At 36.9% G+C, this 22,806-nt stretch overlaps 1 protein-coding gene across 1 annotated transcript in view; it reads right to left on the reverse strand.

Annotated features, from left to right (window-relative positions):
- LOC114049867 (regulator of G-protein signaling 7-like) overlaps positions 1–22,806 on the reverse strand; it is a 633,475-nt gene that overhangs the window by 197,545 nt on the left and 413,124 nt on the right. Inside the window, exon 4 of the mRNA XM_027871311.1 lies at positions 9,646–9,696. Within this exon, the coding sequence (XP_027727112.1) occupies positions 9,646–9,696 (51 nt within the window). The remainder of the gene's footprint in view (positions 1–9,645; positions 9,697–22,806) is intronic.

A 22,806-nucleotide genomic window follows, 5' to 3' on the forward strand; every position in this document is an offset into this window, starting at 1 on the left:
TCCACTGACAAAATTATATCATTTTCTGGGGTTGAAGCATTTGACAGTGCCAAGGACTTTTGGCACAAGAACTTTCTTTTCTGGGTCTTGAGCAGCTGTGGCTGTAGCTCCTATAAGAGCTATTTCCAGGCTGTATCTTCACAGGAGTTGCTTCCCAGGATGATGGCTGAGGGCACCAGGCTGGAAGCAATGCTATTGCCAAGAATCTTGGGTTCAAAATCCTGGGCTGTTTTCACTGGAGTTTAAAGGGGAATGGCGGTCAAGATAGTGGTGGTAGTTTGACTTGACTGGCACATGATGCCCCCTGTCCTTCTCTTTGGGATGCTTTGCTGATTGAACTGGGCTGACTTGCCTGCCTTTTGGGTCTCAGGTTATTAGCATTTTGTGGGGGTAGTTGGCCCCTTCTCCACAGAAATTCCCTTCTATGGAAGCAATGGAGGATATTGGCTCTAAGGACTAGTCTGGAAGCAGGTCTGGTAGTTTACTGTGAATTGCTATTCCTGAGGGATCAGAGTCCTGAGCTATCCCCATCAGGGTCTGAGAGTAAATGATGGCCAAAGTGAGCGTTGTGGTTTGATTTGACTGGCACACACTGTCTACTGATTGTCCCTGCGGAGTCTCACTGCTTCTGCTGTGAATAGCATCTATCTAAAAGCATCTATTAAGTACCTACCATATATGCATCATGATAGCCATGTACAGACTTCTTCCCCACAAAATCAAACCAAAACAAGCAAAAAAACAAAACAAAAAACCTCACAACCCAGACGCTGCCAATTCTCCTTGAATTCATAATCTATTGTTAATTTGGTGGTAGACTGACAGAAACCACCAAACACACACTGAATATGAAAGAAGAGCAGCAAAAGCAATGGATTTGGAATCAGAGGACTTGGATTCATATGCTACTTCTGCTACTAATTACTCATGTGACCCCCAGTAAATCACCTTATGGACCTCCATTTTCTCATCTATAGAATAAAGGGATTAGTCTAAAGTATCTCCAAGATCTCTTTAAGTTACTGATCTAGTGGATTTTAAATAAGTTTATGTTGTGGGGTGGCAAGTTATGAGGAGTCATCCAAGTTCTATTTTTGTTTGGAGTCAACCCAAGAAAAGGTATTGCTTCTCTTTTGATTAATCAGAGGCCACTTCATGGAGGCAGTCAATTATAGTAGGCAATCAAACAAAGCAGATGTTGGAGTTTGGCAATGCAGATGAATGATAGCAGATCTGGGCATTACAGGTGCAGGAATCCAAAGGGACTTCAAAGTTCTCCTAGGCCAAACCCCTTGTTTGATAAATAAAAAAGACTGAGGGTCATCAAGTTTAAGTGATTTGCCTGAGGATACACAGGTAGTAGGTGGAACTGCGATGTTTTGAACCCAGATCCTGTTGCTCCAAATCCATTTCTGTTTCTATTGCAACAAACTGCAGTCTTCCAGGCTTGGAGAATGAATGGCCTGGAATAACTTTAATATTATCCTAACTGTATAATAGCTAGCACTCGTACAATGCTTTAAATTTTGTAAAACACTTTAATGTAGTATCTCAATTAATTTTGATAACAGCCCTCTGAGGTAGGCACTAACTATTATTTCAGCTTTACAGATAAAGAAACTGAGGCAGGGGGCAAAATGACTTGCCCAAAACCATGCAGCTAATGAATATCTGAATTAGGATTTGAACTCAGGTTTTCCTAACTCCAGAACCAGCACTCTAGCCACCATATCATTTAGATATCTGTACTGTGAGTGTATTACTCACAAAGAGTATTATATTTATATCTTCTGTATAGATGAATCAGATAGTATACCACTTATCAGAATCTTGCACTTTCATATTATTGTCAAGGCCATGGGGGAGGGAGAGAGGGATTCCAGGGGGAAATAGGATCATTATGTCAAACAAAATTTCATTTTTCTAAAGCTTCTTCTCATCAGACCTCCTTACCACAACTAGTAAAGGTAGCATTTTTGTCTGATCAGAGACTTCTCTCATTTATCCTGTTCCTCATATCAATTCTAATTACTAGAGAAATAAAACTAGCAGAAGGGCCACAAATTAAATGATTATCTCTCAAATAATAGGGAGTAAAGTTTAACAGAAAAAAAAGATTCCCCCTTTCTAAAAAAGTAAATATCTTCCCCTTTCAAGGGAGTCGGGGTTTCTAGTTGAGCCCATCCTGGTCTTGTTTGCTCCCAATCTTTCTAGCAAACCTGACCATTTTAGTGACACCTTAGGTGACAGGCAGAGTTAACCCCTCGGAAATTCACTGTCATCCTTTTTTTTTAAAAGGGAAACCAGGTTTCCACCTTCCAAACCTCCATTTTATGATGCCCAGAGAGTTAAAAAATAAAAAGCTTTGAAACACACTCAAAACTATCATACATTTTATCCTTCCTATCACTGGAAGCTGAAGGACACAGGCAATCAAAATATACCAATAAAACAGACTGAATCACCTACCTAAGGGGCATGCCAGAGAGCTTTCATGGTTATTGTTTTCTTTTTTTTTTCAATCATTAATTTTATTCTCAATCAACACTACTTGGAGTGGTAGAGATGAAGTGGGCAGGTGCCCACATTTCTAATTTAGAGCTAATACTGATTGTAGCTCTGAAGCTATTCATTAAACCAAAAGAACAGCTTTCAACTATTTTTGATTCAGCTTGCTGGTGCTACAGGCACTTTCTTGCATAAAGATACGGCTTAATAAAGTGGCAGGCACTAAAGTCTTAGAGTCATCATTGAATCTAGGCCCTAAATGCACCTAGTACAAACAGCCCATTTTACAGATGAGGAAACTGAAGACCTGGTTGGTTAAAGTGACTTGCCCCAGGTCACAGTTAGTAAGCATTACATAAGTAAATGAGATTTGAACTCAGGTCTTCTGGCTCCTGAACCAGTGCTTAGTCCTTGATCAGATCACCTCCAGCAGATTGTCCCCACTATCATCCCCACTCTTTCTCAAATCTTCAGTCTCTACCACTGTTTTCTTCCCTGATACCTATGAACACAACCATGTCTCTCCTATCCTTAAAGAAAAAAAAAACCTTACTAGATATTATCATCTCTGCTAGCTAATATTCTATATTTCGCCACCTTCTTTAAATAAAATGCAATGAAAAAGCCATGGTTTGTTTTTATATCTCTCCTCTCACTTCTAAACCCTTTCCAATCTAGCTGTTGACCTTATCGTTCAACTGAAGCTACTTTCTTCAAAGTTATCAATAAACTTGAACTCCTATTTGACAAATCATGTCCTTTTCTAATGCTTTATTTGTTCACTAAGCAATATTTGACCCTGTTGACCTCTTCCTTCTCCTTGATATTCTCTCCACTCTAGGTTGTTGTGACATAGCTCTCTTGGTTCTCCTTTCTGTCTAATCTCCCTTCAGTCTTCTTTGATGAGTTTTCATTCATGTCCATTAACTGCAGGCTTAGTCCTGTGACCTATTCTCTTTTCTCTGTATGTTATCTCATTTAGGCATCTCATTGGTTTCCATGGTTAAAACCATCCTCTCCATGCTAATGATTCCCATATTTATGTAGCCAACCTCACTCTCTCCTGAATCCCAGTCCTACAAAAGAACTAACCACTTACTGAACATTTCAACTTAAATGTCCCATAAGCATCTCAAATGTCCCAACGCATCTTCAAAGCAAAAGCTGTTACCTCTCCCCATACATTCATCCCTATCTAAACTCCTGTACTGCTGAGGGCACCCCCATCTTTCTAGTCACTCAGCTTCACTTTGATGTCATCCTCAACTCCTCACTAGGACTTACCACTCATATCCAGTCAACTATCAAATCTTGTTCCTACCATTACAACTTCTCTATTATACATCTGCCTTTCTCCATTTATGTAGCCACCTCTCTAGTTAATCTCCTCTTCATCTCTCACTTGGACTACTGCAATAGCTTTCAAAATGCTTTCCCTGCCTCATCTCCTCAATCGAATCTATCCTCCATACAGGTGCCAACGTAATTTTCCTAAAACATAGGTTGACCATGAAACCCCCCCAAGCCCTGCTTACTACACAGTCAACTCTAGTGGCTGCCTATTACCTTTCAATTTAAAAGTAAACACACCGGCATACTTGCTGTTCCTTGCACAAGATTCTTCATAAAGCTGGAATGCCATCTTCATTCATTCTCACCATTTAGAATCTCTGGCTTGCCTGAATATTCAGCTCAAACACCACTTTATACCGGAACCCTTTTTCACTCATCCCAAGTCCTAGTACTTATTACCACCACCACCCCCCCACAAGGGACCTAAGGATAATTTTAAGGAGGGGTCTGTGAAATTGGATGGAAAAAAATTGACCAATTTATATACATGTTCTCCCTTTACACTGCACCTCAAGCAATTAGCACAGTTTCTGGCATAGAGCAAGCATCTAATCAATGTTTTTTGACTGCTTCTATTCTACAAGAGTCTTGAATGCAAATCTCCACTTCGACATTTACTAGCAAGTCCCTTCACTGCTTTGAGCCTCCATTATCTTATCTGTAAAATACAGCAAATGAATGAAACAATTGCTAAATATTATAAATTATTATTATAATTGCTAAATATGTTATATCATATTACACTAAACATATAACAAATTATTATAAATTCTAGCTATAATTCTCATGTTTTTTAAAAGAGTATAAATATTTATGCTTCTTAGCTTATAGGGTTACTATAGGAATCAATTCATCGATATGCATTTATTTACTAAGTATCTATTATGTGCCATGCACTTGCCCAGGTGAATAGGATACAAAGACAAAAATGAAAAAACCTTTGTACTCATGGAACTGATAATCTAACACATTTCTATGTGTATACAAGACACATACAAGCACACATGATAAGAGCACTTTGTAAATCTTCAGCCAGTAAAGAGATTTGAGCTATTATTCTTAATGTTATATCCCACACCCTTATAGATATGTACTTGTTTTCTTTCTCCTCATTGTGAAATATTTGGAAAAACCTGGAAGAGGAGGAATTAAAAGGGTGATGGGAAGTTAAACATGTTAATGCTTCAGGTGCTGAAAGCTGTCATAGCAGCTGTTGTCAACTTTAGGAAAAATGGTTGAATAGTTGCATACACATCATTAAATGCATGAGGATTAGACAAGGTTGCTAAATGGATTTTAAACTCAAACATGCTTGACTATGTCATTCAATAGTCAACAATCTCCTACCTCCTCGCAAAAAACATTATAGCATGAGTTTTCAAAAACACAGGATGGAAGCATGGTATAGAGAAAGGACCCTGAACTTTCAGACCTGACTCTATGACTTTCACCTGTGTGACCTTAGGAAAATCACTTAAATGATCTGAGGCTGTTTTCTTATCTAAAAAATAATGATAATAAGAGCTCCATAGGTCAGAGGTTTGTTGCAAGGTTCAAAATGGTTTAAATGATTCCTACATATAAAGCTTCTATTATATTCTTTGCCAATAATAATAGTGATAATATATTGTAACTTCTGATTTTTGAAAGATTGGAAGAACCATCAGAGGTGCCCATAGCAACCAGTGAGTAGAAGAGACCACAAGAGCTTGGCAGTAATGATAGCCAAGTCCAGTGAGGAGCCATCTCATCTGAGCAAGGAAGTGACTTAGCCCAGAGTTAACTTTCTACCTCCTTCATTATGGCTTCTGGCATATGCCAGGGGAAGGAGAGATAGGTAAGGAAAAAACATTCACTTTTATGGACAGTTGCCTGATGCACGAAGAGGTTAAGTGACTTGCTTAGGGTCACATAGCAATGATGGTCTGGGAGAGACTTGAACCTTGGCCTTCCTGACTCCAAGACCAGTTCTCTATTACACACAGATCTTGCAATAGGGGACATAGCAAGCCAAGAGAGGTTCCAAATATTGGGTCCGATTTACTATAGAGATTCAAATGGAGCTATTTTAGTTTATGATATAACAGATGAAAACATTTCGGATGTTTAAAAAAACTTGGTCAAAGAATTATAGGAAAAGTTGGGAAATTAAATCTGTTTATGAACCTTGTGCCCATTTTACAAATAAGGAAAACAGGATTACCTATTCACTTACTTCCTATGTGACTTTATCAAGTCACTTAAATCCTCTGGTAACATTTCCTCATCTGTAAAATGTGAAGGTTAGACTAGGTGAATTTTTAGCTCTAAATCTTTTACCCTGAACCTTTGCAGTAGATATATAATAACTTCGAATTTATGTCTCCTGACTGTTAATCTATGAAGCTGGACAGCCTCCTTATTCCTTTCTACCAAACCCTATTCTCTGCCTTATAGTGCACTCTTACAACAATTCTAATACAATGTAAGCTCCTTGAGAACAGGGACAGCTGCTGCTGTGGTGGCTGTTGTTATTATTGTCTTGTTTTGTGCTTAGAATGTCCAGAACCTAGAACAGTATCTGGTGATAGTATTTACTGAATGAATGCTTTATGAATGAATGAATATTGCCTTTTCCATGAACACCGACAACAAAGGGAAGACACAATCAGGTGATGCATCTCCCGAGGGAGCCCTCTGGGTGAGACTCAAAACTCTTCTTTCCTCCTCCAAACAGTTTTGCTGAAGCCTATCCTACTTTTAATCTTTCCCTACTCATCCTGCCGGGCTACTGTGTAAGTGTAAGTGAGAGACATGGAAAGATTGGTCATATGGGGAGTGTGGAGAGAGACAGGACAGCAAATGGTGCTGAAAGCATCACCAGGCTGTAATGGATATACAAATGCCTGCCTCTTTGACTGCCTTATTATTAAACTTTAAGTTCCTTGAGAACAAGGCTATCTCTGATCACTACTTTGTAACCTTCAGAGTCAAGTACAAGGGCTGTGTACCATGTAGGCACTTAATAAATCACTGGCTGATAAATATAGTTCCTTTTGAGACATTCCAGCATGCCAAACATGCACTCATTAATCCTCCTAGAAACTCTGAAGGCCAGTGGGAAAATGATGCTCCTATTTGACAGGGAGTGAGAATCCTAAAGCAAAGAAATTCTTTAACTAAGGTTTCAAGGGTGCTCCCCTGGTAGATCAGAGAAGGCAGACCCTAGATCTCTGGAGAGGGACTGGCTGAACAAAGGCTTGAAGCACTGGACTTCTGCTTTTCTCTGTGCACTGTTACTTTTAGAGATTTCTTCCATTCAGAATTTCTCTATATCCCTCTTATTCTCATGTTCATTCCTGTATCTTTTCTCTCTCCTTCCTCCTTTATCTCCACTCTGTCTTTCTGTATTTCTCTTCTACTATCTCATTTTCTCCATCTCTTTTACCTCTCTTTCCTCCCTCCCTCTCCTTTTCCCTTTTTCTCTTTCCCCTTTTCCTCTGTGCTTTCCCAGACCTTCTCTAACTAGAACAAACTGTATAGAAACAGATGCAAGGTATGTAAAAAATATTTTTCAGTTGTGCAACAAATCTGCACATTTTGGTAAGTCAAAGACATGATCATTGTTTAGGTGATCCCTAAGAAATCATGGAAGTTAACTAGTGATAGTTAGCAATTTTCCATAGGAAGGATCATTTTGGGAAGGAAGAGAAATATGATTTTGTACCAATAAGAAATAGAAGCAGTGGGAACAGCTCAAGGACAACTGTCTTGACTTCTTTCATTTCTGTTTTCCTATTCAGCTCAGTCCAATTAGCCATGGTTAATAATCACAGTTACAGAAAGTCTTTCAGGACATATTTAGTGTTCCAGGAAAGTGAATGTCTTTTCCTTACTTATCTCTCCTTCCCTGACATCTATGGGGGGCCAGACTGCAGGAGATCAAAAGTTAGCCCTTGAATGAGTTGGAGAAACTTTTCACTTTAATGATAAATCCTTTGTGAGACAATCCTGCCACCAATAGAAAGCGGTTGGATTTTCTGCATGACTATGCAGTTCAGTTCTAAAGGGCCTTTAGGTTTGGATATATTTGGAACGAAAAGACAGAAAATTCAAGGACTTCTGATCCCACACCAAGCTTTTTGCATGTTTATAGTGATATGTATATTTTAAAATTCAAAGTCACCTTCTCCTACTATATTTTTCCACTTACCAAAAATATTTTTTAAATTGTAGTGCACATATACTGCTCACTCAAAAGGATTCACTGGGCATCAATTATGATTCTACATTTTAGCATTTATCTAGAGATAGACATTAATAGCTTCTAAAAACCTTTGAATGCATCAAGTTAAAATACATGCAAAACTCCTCTTTGTTCAGTGCTGACCTATGGATTCAAATGCTTATCTGGAACTAATACATGTTTAAAGAAGCCTGAGGGATAAACAATTCTAAATCTGGGCACTTAGGTCATCTGAACAAAATGGATACAAGTCAGAATGATTAACAAATTTCAAGAGAAAAGATTTGTTCATTTCAATGAGAGATTTACTGTACTTTTCTCTTGAATCCCCCCTTCCACCCCTCCCACAACTGAACAAATGCAGCATAAACATACCAAAATGTTCAAGGCTAAAAATCACTTCAAGTCTACGTGTACTCGTACACAACGAGCCCAACAAAATCTGTTTCACAATGAATAAAATCTAGGTGGTAATGATCAATTGACAGTCATTGCAGAAAATTCAGCCCATAAGCAAGAGTCAATGTGATCAATTTGCCATGAGAAAGCACTGACCTAATGCTTTCCCAACACCCTGTAGGCAAATATCCCATTTCCTTCATTTGATGAAAATGGGAAACTTTCCTGGCTTCCTACTTCTTCCACGCAAGAAAGTTGGAGAAAAATTGGCCCATTTGATAATGGTATTTTTTCTCAGTTAATAGCCCATTTGTGTCTATTTTATTATTTACAATTTCCTGAATCTTATTTGTGAAGAGAATGATGAATTGATTTAAGCAAATTCACAACTTTATTTCCTAGTGTTTGTTGGGGGGAGGCTACATAGGTTCCTATGTAATACAGTTTCATGAAGAAGAATAGAATAAAATTCGTAGACAAAGTAATTGTACAGATATTTTCAAGTAGTGCACCATAGGTGCTGTCACAATTCATTGATACACCTAAAAAGTCAAACTTCTATTTATAACTAATATCATTATATTAGTCAGATTTGAATAAGTTAGACTTCATAGGAATGTTCCTATTTTTCATTGTACTTAATTCCATTATATCAAATATTTGCTTGAAATAAGTTGGTTCTGTGCTCAGCACTGTGCTGAGCTCAAGGGATACAAAAAAAGATAAAAGATAGTCCTTGCTCTCAAGGAGCTCACAATCTGATGGAAAAGACAACTTGCAAATAACTGCATACAAGCAAGCTATAGATGGGATAAATTGGTGATAATCAGCAGAGGGAAGACACAATAATTAAGAACATTGTAAGTAACATGAATCTGCATCTGTAAGACACAAAACATTTAACTAGGGGTAGGCAGATATTTTATCAAAAATTAGATTTTAAAATGTTATTATGTATGTTAAAGTATGTGAAGAAGTTGCATACTCTATATAAAATGTCAAAAATAATTTAATATTTATTTGCATATGCCCTTCATTTAGGCTTAGTTATTATATTATAGGATAATATTCTGGTAAGAATAACCCTAAGAGAATACAACTTAAAAAAAAGAAACCTCAAAGTAAAGTAATTTCCATGAAGAGAAAAACAATTTACTTACCCGGATCTTCTATAGTTAAGTTCTTTGTTAACCATTGCACAATGTCTGACCCTAAAATAAAATGTAAACAAATAAGAACATTTGTGCTTATTTCAAGAACTCAAAACTTTCAAACAATCATGGCTAGTGACTTGTTTTTATTGTTTTGGTTTGGCTTTAAAAAAAAACAAATCAATAGTGGTGCCATTTATAGAACTAGAAAAACAAAGTGGAATGTATTTGGAGACAATGATGATAAATTTGGTTTTAATTCAGTTTTCTATTCTAAATCAGTCCAACAAGCATTTATTAAATAACTATTTTGTGCAAGGCAATGTGCTAGTTTTCAGAATAATTCATTTTTGAATAAGAGAGAAAATAGATGATATTTGCAGAACTATGACTATTAAGTATTATTGTGATCTTGGGAATAGAATTCTGTTGCAGAACTAAGTTCCATTCCAACTTCTGCCAGAGGCTTGGTCTGTGATCTTGGTCATATTTCTGACCTCATTTACTCTTCTGCACAACTGAAAAACAGTAAAAGTCACCAGTAATATAGTTCAGAGACATCTGAAATTATTAAAATAGCAGTGTTCATAAAATAATTCCAGGTACATTAATGCAAAAAGTGCTACAGTAATATCCTACTAAGAACAACCCTAAAGTCAGGTTCCATTTCTCTGGCCCACCCCAAGAGACTGACCCCATTAAAGGTTTTTGTTCTTCACTTGGTTTGTTAAATATCGTGCAGCCTTGTTAAGAACAGTAGAGACCAATTTATAAGGGCTATGTATCTAACATTAAAAAAATTGAGGTATCTAATTGCTACCCTTAGCTACTTCTGCAACATAAAAAGAAATAAGAAAAGGAAATTTTGAAACCTTGAGAGATTTTTTTTTTAATTTAAACTTTTAAACCATTTCACATTCAAAGTCAGTGTGGCAAAGTAGAAAGAATACTGCAGTTGGAGTCAAGAAGTCTCTGCTGTTTTACTTTGTGGAAGTCACTTAGGCTTTCTGTTCCTCGTTTTCCTAATCTATAAAGAGGTTGGTCTTGATGGCCTTGTGTTCTCTTCTAACATTAAAGCCCATGATTCTATTAGCCTAAATCATTCTCCTTTTAGATGGTCTACTCCACAAGTCTCTTGAACAACAGGAATCAAGGATTTGGATCCTTAGTCTCAATCTCTAATCAATTATATTTTACTTTTATCACCTTGTACTAGGGCTCTGCTCCTCTAGAAAGATTAGTTATTCTTCCTTCCTTCCCTTCCCTTCTTCTCCTTCCCCTTCCTTTCTTCCCCTTTGCACCCCTCCCCTATCCCCAGCCTCAGGAAAAAAAAAAATTCTTGTACTTATCTGAGAATTTTCATTTCAAACAAGACTATACATTAGGTTAGGGGATTGTTGGGAAGGAAAGAGTTTGCTCCTTTTCCTATCTCAATTCCAAGATTTTTCTAGGACATCTAGGTGATGCAGGTCTGGAGTCAGAAAGATTTGAGGTCAAATTTGACCTCAGATACCCAATACCTGTGTGAACCTGGGCAAGTCACTTAACTTCTATTGCAATCATGTTACAAATAGAAGATAGTTTCATGAGCAGCAAATATACATACAAAAAAAATTAAAATCAGTCACTACAGAGACTGAGGACCATCACAGGTTCCGGTAGAATTGTGTGAATCTGTTCAGTTTCCCCAATTATAAAACAGAGATAATAATAGCATCTACCTCATAGGGTTATCGTGAGGATAAAATGAGATAATATTTGTGAAGCTCTTAGCACGGTGCATGGCTCACAGTAGGCACTTAATCAATGTTTGTTCCCTTTCCCCCTTTTCCTCTGAATCTTTGGATTCTTGTTCTAAATACAGATGTACTCTCTCCTCAACTCCCACCCTTTCAACTGGCTGGCAAGCAAAGTAGTGGTTTCTCTGTTGGCTTGATAGCACCACCTCTGAACAGATTCATGCAATTCTACCTGACCCTATGATGGTCCTCAGTCTCTGTAGTGACTGCTTTTAATCTTTTTTTGTATGAATATTTGCTGCTCATGAAACTATCTTCTAGAAGTAACTGTTGCCTGCACCATTATTTTACCTAAAGTTGTATTTTTGAAGATGTTATTATTGCCATTAGATGGAATATAGCTGTGTCTTAATTTCAAAGGAAACTACATTTTTTTCGAATTTGGCAATCATTTCCTAAATACTATGAAAAATTTAATATCCCATATTGAGTTTAATCTTGAGGAGCTTTAAATAAAGCTTTCCATGTGGCTGATCAGCCAATTTTGTCTTTACCAGACTGCTCCCTTTAAAGCTGTCTCTGAATCAAATGCAATTGAGAAGATGGATTTATCCAGACCCTGAAGGAAGTTTTAATGTAACCAGCCATGAGACTTCAAAACTCCAGCTCTGTAGGAAGGGAGTGAAATCACACACAAAAGCACAATTATTATAAAGCGTGTTCAGCCGTATGCCTTCAATTACCCTGTATAGGCATCTGTACTTCCTGAGGCATGACGTTGCCTTTTAAAAAACATATTTTAAATATTTGGAGCTCTGCTTTTCAAACAAATGAGTAGTGATGCCTGACCCATGTAGGCTTCCATGTGCCCAAATATTTAGTCCCAACTTCTTCCTCATCTTAAAAAAAGGACCCGTTTTAGGTTAAGGGATTCTTTAGGGACTGTTTGTAGGCAGCCATGGAAATTCTCCATGCAGATGGAAAGATCCAAACACTTGTGCCAGTACTATAAATATTTCAAGTTGTGAAACATGCTAACAAATGGCCTCTGGAGAATTAAGGAGGGTTTTTTAACATCAATAAACACTAAAAGTGAAGTTTTCAAAAGATTTTTTTTAATATGAAAGACAGCAACTTTTCTTACTATGCTTTTAGTTATTTCTGAAATTTGTTCATCTTCAATTTAATTTTTTTTTGGCAATTGGGGTTAAGTGACTTGCCCAAGGTCACACAGCTAGTAAGTGTCAAATGTTTGATCTGAAGCCAGATTTGAACTCAGGTCCTCCTGACTTCATGGTCGGTGCTCTATCTATTGTGCCACCTAGCTGCCCCATTTTGTTTTGTTTTGTTTTGATCCTCAATTTAGTTTTAAAAGAGCCAGTTTAAAATTTCATGCCCTTCTATAGGATTTGGTATCAGAAATAGACATCTGGTTATTTTATGATAACATCAATATATTTCAGGTTGTTTCAGAGGAAATCCTATGCATTTAATTGGCACACTATACATTATTCTTTCATTGTCAAAGCCTTTCTGGCAATTCACCCATTTTGCACCTGCAAAAGGAAGAATGAGTATAAGATGAGGAAGGCATGTATATATCAACAGAGATTCAAAAACATCGAAAGTGGTATGTAGGTGTGTGTGTGTGTGTGTGTATGCGTGTGTGTGTGTGTGTGTGTGCATGTGGACTACAAGATCAAAATAGGTCAACAATGTGACACAGCATCAAAAAAAAAAAAGCCAGTGCAGGCTTATGATGAATGTGATACTTGATTAATACTGCTCTCTCCCAGGTTACAATATTTTATTTGCTATATCTGATGGCCTTTGCTCTGTCTTCATTCTTCTTGATATCTTTCTTGCGATAGAGCACCCTATTCTCCTGGAGGCTCTCTCCTGAGGTTAGCATAGCACTGTTCTTTCTTGGTTCTACTATCTGTCCTCTCCTTCTCAATCTCCTTCAAATCTATATATTGCTTCTTAATTGTATGTCTCTTCTACCCCCAAGGCTATGTCAGTGGTCCATTTCTTTTCTCTCTCGGTGATCTCATCAGCTCCTATGGTTTCAATTATCTCTGTACAGATGATACCTGCATGTATTTATCATGCCCAGGTCTCTCTCTAAAATTTCAGTCCCACTTCACTAGCTCTGTACTGAACATCCCCAAATGGATATCTCACAGGCATCTCAAACTCAATAGGTACAAAATAAAACTCATTACCTTCTCTCCCAATTACTCTCTTCTTCCAAATTTCCCTATTTCTTTTCAAGGCACACATTATTCATTCAGTCACCTAGGTTCATAACCTCTGAGTCACATTTAATTTTCTCACTACCTCAACGATCATTTCCAATCAACTACCATTTTATTGATTTGAGTTCCGTATCTCACTATTGTCCCTTACCACCAACTCAGATGGCCATCAACTTAGCCCCTCATTGCCTACTTAGTCAACTAGATGGACCTGGATTCCAGAAGTACTGAGTATCCTGAGTACAAATTCAGCCTCAGAAACTTACTAGTTGTATAACCTTAGGCAAATCACAAAAACATAATCTGCCTCAGTTTTCTCATCTGTAAAATGGGGGTAATAATATCACTTACTCCCTAGGGATGTTGTTAGGATAAAATGAGATAATATTAGTAAAACATTTCATAAATTCTAGTTATGATTCTCATCCTCATTCTCATCATTACCTCTAACCTAGAGAATTGGGCATCCAGCTTTTAATATCTCCCCTTTCCTATCCATCCTCCAACCAAATTCCAAAACAATTTTCTTACAACACAAATATGACCATGATACCTTCTCCAAACCTCCACTTGCTATTTATCACCTCTGGGATGAAATAGAAACTTCTCAACCTGACATTTCAAGTGCCTCATAAGCTGGTTCTACCCCTCTTTGTAGACTTATTTCATATTGTTTTCCTTCATTCATTCTCCATTCCAACCAAAGTGGTCTCCTTGCTCTCTACGTTTCATATTCCACTTCTCTGTCTTTGCACACAGGCTGTCATCAATTCCTGGAATACATTCTCTCTTTACCTCAGCCCCTTAGCATTTCTAGACTCCTTGAAGACTTGGCTTATGGGTCACCTCCTAGGGGAAACCTTGTCTGATCTAGTTTGTATTCTCTACCTTCCCAAATTATCACATGTATCTTATTTGCTTACATGATATCTTCCCAGTAGAATGTAATTTCTGAAAATACCATTTTTTCATTCTGTCTTGGTATTCCCAGTGCCTAGCAGAGTGTTTTTTATGTGGTAAGTGCTTTTAAGATGTTTATTGAATAGGATTGTTTGAAAGTGTTCTGGCCTAGGGAAGTGCTCCTGTATCAGGGGTCTGCTGGAGTCAGTTTGAACTGGCTTGTGAGAGTAGATATTTAATTTTCAGTGTGAGCATTTACACCTCAGAAATTGGCAAATGCTACAAATAAAGTTGTAATTTGTGATTTTGTTGATTGTCTAGACTGAATAAAGTGATGGGAAATAAGAATAATGTAGATTAATTTAACAATGTGTCTCATGTACATTTTTCTAGAGCTGACTATAATCTCAGAGGGAACGCACAAGCATTATAGGCCATTTGGAAAGACTTCCTGCAGAAGGTGGAGCAGTGTGAGGTGTAAAATGGATAATTTCAATTACACTAAATTAAAAATGTTTTTGTACGAATAAAACAAATGTAGCCAAGATTAAAAGGAATTTTAGCTGAGACTTGTCAGAAGCCAGGGAAGCCAATACGCTGAGGCAAGGGGGAAAAGCATTCCAGGAATGGGAGATACCTCTATAATACATGAAAATAAATGCATTCCTTTATCTTATTATAAATATAACTATATATTGCTTTATGAAAAAGTTGTCAGCATGAAAGATTGTTTCAAATTGGAGCTTTTGTAAACTGACCCATATTCTAAGTGAGTTACAGGTCTCATTTAAAGGAATCTTATGCTGTATACTTTTGTAAAATGGAGATGGCTTCTATAAAATGAATGTTACTATTTCCCCAAAATTTATTTAATTTTTATGTATTTGCAAACCTGAAATTCTTAAAGCAATTAGAGCTCAAAAACAGGGCACCTAGATGTTGTAGTGAATAGAGCACCAGGCCTGGAGTCAGGAAATACCTGAGTTCAAATCCAGCCTCAGACACTTACTAGCTGTGTGACCCTGGGCAACTCACTTAACCCTTTTTGCCTCAGTTTCCTTATCTGTAAAATGAGCTGGAGAAGGAAATGGCAAATCACTCCAGTACATTTGCCAAGAAAATCCCAAATGAGGTCACAAAGAATTAGACACAAGTGAAATGACTGATAGCCACAACAAAGAGCTCAGAAAACATGAAGTAATTTGAGTATTGCCAACACAATACAGACAGTAAAGTGGGCGAAATAAATACAGTCAATCACCTTCCAACAATGTGCTGCATTTGTGGACTCCTGGAGGGAAAGCACAGCAAACAAATCAACCAGGAGTATATTAATCAGAGTTAGGATAACTTTTTTTTTTCTAAATACACCTCATCTAAGAGAAAGGAAATCTGAGTGGAATGTCTAGGTAAACAGTTGAGTACATGGCTAGTTAGATTTTTCACTTTATAAATTATTGTTCTAGCTTTCTGTGGCTACAGATTAAATGGTAGTCTCAAACAATGCCAAGCTCTATAAATAGTGACAAATTACAAATCAAAAAGATAGGAGTTGGAGTGTGTTGTTTGGAAGGGACCATCTGCAGCAGTGGTCAGTAGAGCCATCTTTGAGTGCAAAGAAGGATGATGAGTATAGATAAAGATATGTCTCCCTCCCCAAATCTGGGAAAACACGTTACTGTATAAAGAATATAGAATAATGATGAGCCTGTCCTCTTTAGTTATTTTGGAATAGTTACTTAATCCATGGTAGAATGGTAAATTTAACTCAATTCACTTTTTGGTATATAAGGAATGCAAATCGCAGGATACATTTATCTAATGGGTCTTGTAAAAGGGAGCCAGGGAGTACATCTGTGATTCTACTTCTATCTCTTCAAAGCTCATAAAGGTTTATTCAAAGGCTTCAGCAATTGCAAAACATAAGAGCAAACAGTGCCATGCCTGGTGATTAGATAATAAAGGAAATTTAACACACCCATTGAAATGTTCCATGCCTTCACCTAACTCCAGAGATCAATAAGAGTATTTAACACAACTAAGAATCCACTTGTATATACAATGAAGTGTTGTGTAGTGCATCTAGTTATTTCCTTTTAATTTCTACAAGTGTGCACCCTACTATGTGTATGTCTACATTATTGTTGTTATTGTTGTTGTTGCTGTTATTTTGGTCTGGACCTGTATATTCACTGATGTGGGGAACTCAAACCTGCAACATTGATCAACAACTCACCTATAATCTCAGAGAGACACCTAGGACACTTGAGAAGTTAAGTGATTTGTCCATGGGCACAACACTAACATGTGTCGAAGGTAAGACTCAACTTATGTGAACCTGACACAAGTCTAGTTGTTTTTTTTTTTTTTATACTCAACATAAAGCCTTTTGTCTACTCACATGTTAGCATCGATATTGGTTGTCCCTAAAGACTTAGTGGACTTTTAGTATACTAAAGCTTAAAACTCCACTAAGAGTTTTGATATACCCTTTATATCTTTTCTAACTGGACAAAGGTAACAGGTGGTATTACTTTTATGGGATATGATGACATTTATTACTACACATGAAGAGAATCCTACCAACTCAATGTCATAAGACTACATACATGAAGATATATGAGAAATATATTTTTGTGAGGTAGTTAATAAGAATCTCATTTATGAATAAAAGGATCCTCCTAGGCAATTCCACTAGGTTCCCATTGAATTTTGTATTAGACTTCTGAGATGAAATATGTTAAACATTTAAACATACTGAATATTAAATTTACTATCCCCTATAGCCAGAAAAAAATCCAAAATCAAGCAAACTTTGAATATTACATCCCTTGGTATCTCCCCCTGCTTCTACAGTATAAGCTAGCAGTAACTTCAGGGCTATCATTGCTGCTTCATCAAACTATTACCTTCTTTAAAAATATCATGCAAAATGATAAAAGCCTTTAATCCACTTGGACTAGAGGCTCTCAGTAAAGTGATCAGCATAGTCATCCAAATTATATTTTAGTAGTTTTTTTAAAAATGAAATTGTGGAGGCACTCATATGGCAAACTTTTTTTTCTTTATCTAGAATCCTCCCCATCTTGATCAATGAAATCAGCACAGAGCAAAATGAAGATACCTTTCCTGATACGTTTCCTGATGTCTATTCTTTTAGGTAATTTGCACATAAATCACTTCTATTTTACCGCACTTGCAAAACTTAACATATCCTTTCTCCAGGTCTAATAATAATTACGTGTACCATCCAATTCCTTTTTAATATGTGCACGTGCGCGAGTGATTATATAATAAATGGTGCTTTCCTGGAATACAAGCCCTCTAAATTATATAGTTCTTACCAAGTCATGCTTCTGGAAGGAGAAACCTGTTATCAAGTCACAGATCTTCATTCATTGCTACACAATATTCAATTTCAGTGGCAGTCTAAGCTTCATTTTCCTACACAGTAAGAGTTCAAACATTTTACCATCTTCATGAAAGAGTTATATAAATAAGTAATTTCTGAATCAGGTTTATTTTTCTAACATTTTCTAAGCTAAAATATTGAAGCTGATCTTTGCGTTTCAATGAACCTCTTTTGAAGACATTACTTGTCTGTTTTCTTATTCTATGACGGAATACAATATAATCAAAAGTTATTTCATGCAACTTACTACAGATACTTAAACCTATCAATGAGCTTGATATTTGTCCTCCATTTAAGCCTTCTTCTAGAACCTCATTATGCCATTGAGGTGACCATGACTTTGGAAAAGCAATGCCAATGGAATAGAAACTGGCAGGTCTGATCATATCAGGAAGGTTTAGAGTTGAGATCCGCCAAAGGACTGTGTGCCAGTCTCCTGAAGATCAGCTTAGTTAAATGTAGAGAATCATCATCAGAGGATGGGTCAGCTGTTCATGAACTGTTAAGCAAACAACAACTCATGAAGACAGTCTACTATGACAAAGATAGGTTACAATTTATAGGGATGAAAGAAGAACCTGGATTTAAATACTGACTCTGATGCTTACTATCTGTGTAGCCATAGGTAACACAACATCTAACCACAGCTTCCTTATCTTTAAAATAGGGATAATAATAGTTGTACTATGCATCTTAAAGAATTACTATAGGATAGCACTTTATAAACCATAAAGCCCGAGATTAACAGTAACTTACAGTTGAACTGCTCAAAAAATTTTGTCAGGTGTTTGAAATAAGAAGAACGACAACACATTAAGGTTTGCAAACAACTTTGTAAATATGATTTCCTTTAGTCCATCCTCATAACAACCTTGTAAGGTAGGTGCTGTTACTATCCCTGTTTCTATAGATGAGGAAACTGAAGCTCAGCAAGGTGAGTTTCTTGTGATCAAAAATCTAGTGAATGTTGGAAGTATAAGACCCCTAGCAGTGGCAGCACACTATAGACTACACTAGCTGTCACAACATCAAGGGAATCAGCTCCTCTGGAAAACCTTACCCATCTCTACCTCATTCCAATCAACTGCCACTCACAGGGCAAGTAGGGCATCCTAGTTGAAGCAGCAAAACACTGTAAAGTAAGAACAGGAAGCGGCAAGTTCCAGTCAAGTCAAACCACCACCACCACCTTGACCATCATGTCCCCTAAGACGCCTGTGGAGACAGTCCAAGACCCTGAACCCAAGGGCCTTGAGAAGACCAGTGTTCTCACCCTTTCCCCCAACTCACTAGACCTATTTCTAGCCTAGCCCCTGTAGCTATTATCAAGGTGGGAACTCATTGTTGAGGAGTTGCCCACTTTCCTTTCCACCAACAGCAACAAGGCTGGATGACCGGTCAATGGTATGAAGGAGATCATTAATGTTTTGGACTGGGCTTGGAATAGGCAACCTCCTTTCCAAATCTGAGATGTTGTGAGGAAGTACTTCATACTTCTATAAAAGGTCATTTTAAATACTTTATACTGGTGAAAATGAAATGTATAGCTCTATACTTGCTCCAGAAAAAAAAATCACATAATAATCATAGATTTAGATATAGAAGGGATCTTGGACATTGTCTAGTCCAACAACTTCATTTTAAAAGTAAGGAAACAGTGGTCCACCCAGATTAAGTATATTTCTCAATATTCCCTAGGTAGTAAATAGTGGATTCAGAGTTAGAGCTCAGGTTCTCTGCTTCTAAAACCATTGCTCCTTTGACAAGACCACAAACAACCTCCATATTACAAAATCTCTTATAATGCAAGAAAACCAATGCTATGAGATCTGAAGGTCCACGTCTTTGATTACTTTAGGTTATTAACCTCCATAAAAGGCTTTGTTTTTCCTGAAAGCACCTTACTGGGCTTCAGTTTCCTCATCTATAGAAACAGGGATAATAACAACACCTACCTTACAAGGTTGTTATGAGGATGGACCGAATGAAAGCATATTTACAAAGTAGTTTGCAATACAATGTAATGGAATATTACTGCACAATAAGAAATGATTAATAAGAGTACAGCGAGGCAAAAAAAGACTTATATGAACAAAATACAGACTGAAATAACCTGATCCAGGGGGAAAATATACACAATGAATACAACAATGTAAAGGAAAAAGAACAACAAAAATTGAAAAGGAACACTGTAGAGTGACAATGGTCAGATTTGACCCCAAAGGTAATAGATGAAAATGTATCTTCTTTGCAATAGTAAGACATTATGAAGTAAAACACTGCATGTACTGTCAAACTTGACTAAGTGTGGGTTAGTTTTCCTGAATTGTTTTTCCCTTTCTCAATTCTTTATTTTAAGGGAAGTCTCTCTGGGTGGAGAAGGGAGGGCTATGTTAGGAAATGAAGCAATGTTAAAAAAAATCAATATAGTTTTAAAAAGAAAAAAAGTTAAAAAAATCAAAGAAGGCAACAATATTATCATCCATGGCAACTTGGAAGTACAGAGTTTAAACACTTAGAGAGGAAGTGAAATCACACCTGAAAGCAAAGGAGAGTGCACTGTGTGCTGGGGTGATGAAGTCACAGCTTTTTCAAAATCAGAAGTTCTCTTTCATTCTGGGATAAATGACTAATCTGCTGATGTAGCAAGGGGGCTTAAAGCCAAATGCAGAAGGCATAAGATTAAGTTAAGAATATTTACAGCCCTGTCACTTTTCACAGGTCTTAAGCCCGGTTAGGTTCTTTAACCTATCACACTTTTCTCTATTGAGCAGATGTTAGGAGAAAGGGAAAAAAAAAGTATTTGAGAATCAAGGGTATTCTGTCACATGAACTCATCATAGATACCTTTTTAGTAGGGTAATGCATGCAAGAACTTCAGATAGCTAAATGCCTGGATCAAATGAATGCGTGTCCTGAGGGGAACACTTATGAGATAAAAAAAACCACAAATAACAATGACAAATGAAAAATGGATAGAAAAGGAGACAGCCAGCATCACCTAACTCTTTGCAGCTATGCTGCTCTGCAGTGATAATGGTAACAGCTAGGATTTATGCAGCTCACAATCGATCCTAACAACCACTGTTCAAGGTGGGTGTTATTATTATCCTCGTTTTCCAGATGAGAATGGAAGCTGAGGAGACAAAGTGACTTGCCCAAGGCCACTCCATTAGTGAGTACCTGAGGAAGGATTTGAACTCAGGGCTTTCTGACTGACTCCCACGTTCTATCCACTACACCACCTGACTGCCTATGTCTCCTTTCCTTTTTCTCCAAGCACTTGCAGTGCTTGGAGAGGTCCTCTGAAAGAGGTTTTATGGGGGCTAATCTCCAGTCACCAGCAGTGATAAACCTAATTTTCTAGTATTTATGAGGATGGTGCATTCCTCAGAGCTAGTACCTTTAACTGCTACTTTTTTATCTAAGAAGCTCATTTCTTGTTGTGCTAATATTATTACTGAGCTATACAAATTAAAGAAAAAGAAAACACATGAATCACTAATTGTAGTATGTCACAGTAACGATTCAACATTTGATATTCAAAACAAGGTATGCATGATATGTTGGTAAAATAGCATGTTCTAAAGGATGAGGAATTATGAAACTATCCTGGAGGGAGTTTCCAATTTTTTTTTTAATTCCAGCACCTTTCTACAAAACAATTTTGGTGCCTACTTAGTATAAAATGACTAAAAGTTACCATTCGTAGATTAACATTCTTTATTAAAATATATATGGATTTAAAATTCAAGGCAAAGGGATTCAACAGCATGTGTTTTTCCAACCCCAAGTTATGGGGATAGAAATCTCAGACAAACTGAGAAGCTGTTAAATATAGCTCCCATTTCCATGAGCTATATTTGTATACACTTTCCAGACTCCTTCTCTGACCAACACTCAAGTTCCCACTCCTATGCTCTGATTGAAGAGTTTTCCCTTATCTCATCTGGTTTTTGATCTACTACACTTCAATATGGGGGTAATAATAGCACCTTCTTCATAGTGTTGTTAGGAAGACCAAATGAGATAGTATTTGTTTAAAAAATAAAAGGCTTAGTAAGTGCTTGGCACATAGTAGGCACTTTACAAATGCTTATTCCATGCCCCCCCTTACTCCCATTCCTCTACCTATCCTCTTTCTAATTCTACTTCTGAGTACTACTAACCCTGGACTCTAATAACCATTACTTATAACTTTTCTGTCAAAAATATTCTTCTCTAAATACTATTCCCCAATAGGTGTTATCTTCCTCTATTAAGTTTCCTAAGGAGAGGAACTGTCTTGCTTGCATTTGCATTACCAGTATTTAGCATTGTGTCTGGCATATGGTAAAGCAATTAATAAATGCTTTTAAATTTGTTTGTTTATATGTTGTTTTAAAGTCTATGAATCAATTTCCTCAAAATAAACTGGTGAGACAGGTAATATGATCAATATATGTATTTTGAAGATGAGGAAATTGAAGTTCAGGGAGCTAAGTGACTTGCCCAAGGTCACATGGTTGGAAAGAGGTAGGTCTTAAGTACAGGTTCTTTGAGTACAAATCCTGTACTCTTTTAAATATACCATACTCTGCAGAGGTATAATATGATAATTTGTTAAAATGACAGAAATTTTTAATATCCAATGAACTATGGACTGCCACTCCTTTTAGATGTTCTTTGTAATGTCAGAATTTCAGTAATGCCCTTGAATTCCTACTCTTAAGATATTTACTCTTTTTTATTAATTTACTTTGATTTATCAATAATCACTTCCATATGCTTTTGAGTTTAAAATTTTTCTCCCCCTTCCTCCCTACCACCATCCACAAGACAGAGCAGAATCTGATATAGGCTATACATTTACATTCATATT

Source organism: Vombatus ursinus, unplaced genomic scaffold (genome assembly GCF_900497805.2).
Source record: "Vombatus ursinus unplaced genomic scaffold, bare-nosed wombat genome assembly UNPS02014798.1, whole genome shotgun sequence".
In the NCBI taxonomy this organism is placed as follows: Eukaryota; Metazoa; Chordata; class Mammalia; order Diprotodontia; family Vombatidae; genus Vombatus; species Vombatus ursinus.